The sequence below is a fragment of the Chiloscyllium plagiosum genome, unplaced genomic scaffold (assembly GCF_037043375.1).
Source record: "Chiloscyllium plagiosum isolate Xiang-an unplaced genomic scaffold, Cpla_swu_hap1 HiC_scaffold_29, whole genome shotgun sequence".
Classification (NCBI taxonomy): Eukaryota; Metazoa; Chordata; class Chondrichthyes; order Orectolobiformes; family Hemiscylliidae; genus Chiloscyllium; species Chiloscyllium plagiosum.
In genome coordinates, this window is record NW_028270167.1 from 1,527,840 (window position 1) to 1,533,856 (window position 6,017).

General features: G+C 43.7%; 1 protein-coding gene across 1 annotated transcript in view; it reads left to right on the forward strand.

Moving 5' to 3' along the window:
- The window catches only part of thy1 (Thy-1 cell surface antigen), a 15,660-nt gene extending 11,089 nt beyond the window's left edge, over positions 1 to 4,571 (forward strand). Inside the window, exons 3-4 of the mRNA XM_043677744.2 lie at positions 1 to 53; positions 3,764 to 4,571. The exon at positions 1 to 53 is cut by the window's left edge and continues 292 nt beyond it. Of these exons, the coding sequence (XP_043533679.2) occupies positions 1 to 53; positions 3,764 to 3,885 (175 nt within the window). The 3' untranslated portion in view covers positions 3,886 to 4,571. The remainder of the gene's footprint in view (positions 54 to 3,763) is intronic.
- Positions 4,572 to 6,017: the final 1,446 nt, after the last annotated feature.

Here is a 6,017-nt window from a genome sequence, read left to right on the forward strand (position 1 = left end):
CTCTGAGACTGAAACAGTGAAGGACATCAATAAAACCATTGCAGTTAAGCATGGTAAGAATATCATCTTCAGCACATGAGGAATTGTCAGCATGAGGAGCCGTAACAATTACAAGCAGGAGGAGGCCATTCAGCCCCTCTGCCATTTGATACAATCACAGCTGATCTTATCCCAGCCTCAACTCCACTTTCCTACCCACTCTCCATAACCCTTTAACCCATTCCTAATTCAAACGCAGTCTATCTCTTCCTTAAATTTACTCTACGTCCCAGCACCCACCACACTCTGAGGGAGTGACTGCCACTGATTCATCATCCTTTCAGAGGAGTAGTTTGAGTCTCCCATCTTGGTTTGAGTCTCCCACCCTGGATCCTACAATATGATCTCTCATTTTGGATCGCCACACAAGAGGAAACCTCTTTTCCATGTCAACCTTGTCAATCCCCTTTAGCATCTTATGTACTTCAGTGTGGTCTCTGCTTATTCTTCTCAACTCCAGAGAGTATCAGCATAAATTTCTCAATCTCTCATCATGAGACAATCCCCTCATCTCTAGAATCAATCGAGTGAACTTCCTGTGAACCACCTTTAATGCAACTACATCCCACCTCAAGGAGCCCAACACTGTCCACAACATTTCCAGGTGCAGCCTCACTAATGCTTTGTACGGTTGCATTAACACTTCCCGCTTTTTATACTTGATTCCTTCATCAATAAATTCCAAAGATTCCATTTTCCTTCCTTAATACTGGGTGCACCTGCATCTAGTTTTCTGTGATTCATCCATGAGGAAACCCAGCTCTCTCTAAACCAAAGTAGTCTGACATTTCTCTCCATTTCAATAATAAGTTGCCTCTTTATTCCTCTGATCAAAATGGATAATCTCACACTTATCCACGTTAAAGTTCAAGGGCCACATTTTGGCCCGTTCACCCAACCTATCCATATCCATTTATAAATTTCTTATTTCTTCATTGGAAGTTACTTTCCCACCTATTTTAGTGCCATCTGCAAATTTGGCTACAGTACATTCTATCCCCATATCCATGACATTAACACAGACTGTAAATAGTTGTGGCCTGAGGATCCCATTCAGGCCCCCCCCGTCCCGGTGAATGGCCTCTCCCTGAAGGAGAGGGGATCTGGAAACTTGGACAGAGGGATAACTGCATTGTCACTGTGGGCCAGAGAGACCACTCCTCTTGCTGTCTCAAACAGCATTAACACCAGTTCCAATAACACTGAAAATCTATCACAGGGAAGTCACCTTCAATAGACAAAATTAGTGAACTTCACACCCAGTGTCTTTATTAGTGTAGTCATGTCAAATGTTGCATTTATTATAAGTAATAGATATGAAAACAATTGCTTAACCTCTTCATTTATCTAACCCTGTGCCATCCCTATACTTGGGAGTGTTCAATGGGAACAGTGTAGACAGAGCTTAACTTTCAGTTTTAAAGGGTGGAGGGACATTTACTTTCAGTTTAAGAGAAGAAGGAGCTTTACTGTGTCTCCGTACCCATACTGTCCCTATCCTGGAGTCTTTGATGGGGACAGTGTAGAGGGATGAGAATATAAGGCATGGGGAAGTTAAGAGTGGGCAACAACTTAACAAATGCAGTTTAATGTAGGAAAGTCTGAAGAATCAAAATGCAGACTATTCTTTAAGTGGAGAAATTACAACAAGTACAGCACCAAGTGATCTGGAAACACAGAGTTAGCATGGAGGTGCAACAAGTAATCAAGAAGGTAAGTGTAAGTGTGGCCTTTATCACTAAGTGGTTGGTGTTTAACACCATATCTCGTAACAGCAGAAGGAGGCCATTCAGTTCACCAAGTGTACTCTGATGTTCAGTGAGTGTGATCCTGACAGAAACTGCCTTTTCCCCTTGACCCTTGATTCACTGCCCAATTAAAAATCTGCCTCTCTCAGCCTTGACTATACTTAATTACCTATCTTTGACAGCTCTCTGTGGTTTAAAAACTCCACAAATTTACAACCCTCTCAGAAGCAGAAGTTCCTCCTCATCTCTGCCTTAAATGGTCAACCCCGTCATTCTGAGATAGTGGCCCCTGGTCCTGGACTCCTTCGCAAGGAGAAACCGCCTGAACACATCCACCCTGTCAAATCCCTTAAATATCTTGTGTGTTTCAATAAGGTCACTTCTCATTCTTCTATATTCCAATGTATACAGGTCCAAGCTTCTCCAGCTCTCCTCTTAAGACAGTCCCTTCATTCCCAGGATCAGCCGAGTGACCCCTCTCTGGACTGCCTGCAACACCAGTATTCGAAGGGAACCAATACAGTTCAGTGTTCCGGCCGGGCTCTCATTAGTGCCTTGTACAGTTTTAATTATCTTTTTTTCCATTCCCAATTCCACTACATTTGCCTTCCCTATTACCCACTGAACTTAGATGCTAATTTCTTGTGATTCATGGATGAGAAAGTCTTGATCTAAATGTACAGGATGTTGGTGAGGTTGCACCTGGAGTACTGTGGAAAGCTTTAGTCCCTGTATTTAAGAAAGAATGGACTGGTATTGGAGGCAGTTCAGAGATTCACTCAGTTGATCCTGAATGAAAGTGTTGCCTTATTAATAACAGCTAAACAGGCTCGGCCTCTATTCATTACAGTTTAGCAGAATAAAGGGTGACGTATTGAAACATACAAGATTTTGAGGGGGTTTTGCAGGGGAGATGTTGAGAAGATGTTTCCACCAGTGGGCGTATTTCTGACTAGGATGCATAATTACAAAATAAAGATACATTTGTTTAAAACGAAGATCTGAAGGAATTGCTTCTTCCAGAAGGTAGTGACTCTCTGAAGTTCTCAATTTCCAGAAAATTGAGAGGGCAAAATCACAAAGTATTTTGAGGGGGGAGAACTAGGTTTCTGAAATATCAAGGGATTGAGGGCCCAGAGCTTCACAAAAGGTGAGTTCAGGCTTGAGGCAGATCAGCCATGATCCAGTCAAATAATAGAGCAAACTTGGGGCTGAATGGCCTCATCCTCCTATTTGTTTTTATGAGCTGCACTGGCTCTGGGAGTGTTTAATGGTTGCAGCGTATAAGGAGCTTTACTCCTCTGTCTAGCCCCATGCTACAGCTGTCCTGAGAGTGTGTGGCCCACGTAGAGAGAGATTTACTTTGTGACTTACATTTCTGAGTTTCTTTAAATGATCTTCAGTCTCAAACACAGTAAATCGAGAGGGGTGGATCTGTGCAACTGTAAATTGTGTGACAATGAAGGAACAGCCTATTAACCACTTCCTGTTTTTATTTTGTAACTTGAGCTGCAGATTCTTTAACGTTGACTGAAGAAGTCAAACATAAGCTCACCTTGCACTGAGGTTTCTGTTTAAGATTCCTTTGGAAGTACCAGCTGTTTGAGGAGCTCATACGGCCTCGCTGCACAGTCAACTAATCAGTAAAAGCAGTGCTGACAAAATGAGGGCAATCTTTTTAAAACATTTGGTGGTTAAAGTTTAGTGGTGGAAACAAATTCCGTTTTAGCTTCTCAAATGGAATTGGATAAATACTTGACAGAGAGAAATATTGCAGCAATGTGCAGAAAGGTGAGTGAAGTGCGAGGGATACTTTGGAAAAGTTGATGGGCCAAATGGCCTCCAGTACTGTACTGTTCTGTCAGTCTATGTAGTTGGATATGTACATTTCAGTGTGTGGTTGTCATTTTGTGGAACCAATGGTATTTTTGCAAATACAAGGTCATGTTTTCTCACGACATCTTTTTGTTTTTTAGGTCACCTGCTCACCTGCGGTGCCCCCGGACTCATGCAGGATAGTCCGCAGGTGCTGATCCTCATCCTCTCTCTTGGTGCCCTTCATATTCTGGGTGCACTGTCTTATGGAAGTCAAAACTAACAGCTCAACTGGAACAGAACGGGCATGACTGCAACTCCCCCATGGAATGAGCCATTGGTTTATATCCTTACTTTCCCCTCCACCCCTTCCCCCGACCCCTTTCACCTTTGCATTTCTTGTGGTTTATTTTCCTGATTAACTGTCAGTGACTTCACTGAGCAGAGAAATATTTTGGATGAGTCACAGTCACATGAAGGAGTCTCTCCCAGTCTCCTCTCTCTCGCTCTGATGTCAGCTGCCTTGGGCACATTAGGTAGATGGAGTTCGCAAAGATGCTCTTTGGAAAGGAGATCAGAGCCACCAAGAGCTGCAGTTTGCAGAAACAATTGGTTTCTCCATAATCTCCCTGATGATACAGAATAATGAGTGAGAGAGTGGGGGTCATCTGAGATACACCCTGCGGACCCTATGATCAAAGCTATACTTCCAGTATTTGTCTGCTCCCAAACTGTGACTCAAGATTTTTTTTTGGAATAAATCAAAGTAACAAATTAATCCAAGTGCTTCAGCCTCGAATGAATATAATGCTAAGCTGCTCAGATACATAGCTGTATACACTGGGATGAATAGTTCTGTTGAATGTATTTTCTATAAAGGCTAGAGTTCTATGTAGTGGAATTTTTAATTACAAAGTATCCAATAAATATTTCCCATTTCCTTTACTCAAATTAAAAATGTGATCCTCATCTGACTTGTTTTTGTGGAGAATTCTCCTGTTTCCCTTTTCCTGTCCTGTTTTCCCTCTTATGGTCCCTCCTTCCTGTACGGTCTCCCCACTTCCCTTTTTAACCCCTCCGTAGCTCTCCCCTCTCACCGCTCAATGTCCCCCTCAGCCTTCTCCTCCCCTCACACACCCTCCCCACCCTCTCCTCCTTCCATCAATTTAAAGATGATTGAGAGTAGACGGATGGGATGGTAATTGACTGTGTTGAATTTGACCTGCATTTTATGTACAGGACATACCTGGGCATTTTTTCACATTGTTATCCAGATGTCAGTGTTGTAACTGCACTGGAACAGCTTGGCGAGGGGAGCAGCAAGTTGTGGAGCACAAGTCTTCAGTACTATTGTTTGCAGAAACAATTTCGGGCGGCACAGTGGCACAGTGGTTAGCACTGCTGCCTCACAGTGCAAGAGACCTGGGTTCATTTCCCGACTCAGGCGACTGACTGTGTGGAGTTTGCATGTTCTCCCTGTGTCTGCGTGGGTTTCCTCCAGGTGCTCCGGTTTCCTCCCACATTCCAAAGATGTGCGGGTCAGGTGAATTGGCCAGGCTAAATTGCCCGTAGTGTTAGGTTAAAGGGGTAAATGTAGGGGTATGGGTGGGTTGCGCTTCGGCGGGGCGGTGTGGACTTGTTGGGCCGAAGGGCCTGTTTCCACACTGTAAGTAATCTAATCTAATTGCCAGAATGTTGTCAGGGCCTGTAGCTTTTGCAGTATCCAGTGTCTCCAACTGTTCCTTGAAATCTCATGGAGTGAATCAAACTGGCTGAAGTCTGGTAGCTGTGATGCTGGGGACCACTGGGGGAGGCTGAGGTGGATCATTCACTCGGCACTTCCAGCTGAAAATGCTACAAAAGCTTCAGCCTTATCTTTTGCCCTGATGTGCTGGGCTCCTCCATCATTGAGGATGGGGATATTTGTGGAGCCTCCTCCTCCAGTGAGTTGTTTAATTGCCCACCACCATTCACGACTGGATGTGGCAGGCTGCAGAGCTTAGATCTGATCTGTTGGTTGTGGGATCGCTTAGCTCTGTCTATCACTTGCTGCTTATGCTGTTTGGCAAGTAGTCCTGTTTTGTAGCTTCATAGTTTTACATAATCCCGGTACTGCCTCTAGTATGTTATTCTGTGCTCATCATTGAACCAGGATTGATCCCCTGGCTTGGTGGTAAAGTGGAGAATACACTACAGCACAGGTTACGGATTGTGTGGGAGTACTATTCTGCAGATGGCCCACAGCACATCAAGGTCTGTCTGGATTTTAATTCCAGATGCTCTCATTTGTCATGTGGGATTGCTAGTCCAGTGTCATTGTATTGACATTGTTTTTGTGAATGAAAATTCTAGTACATTACATTTACTCCACTTATTAAATCCTCCAAAGAAACTCCAATAGATTTGTCAACTGCA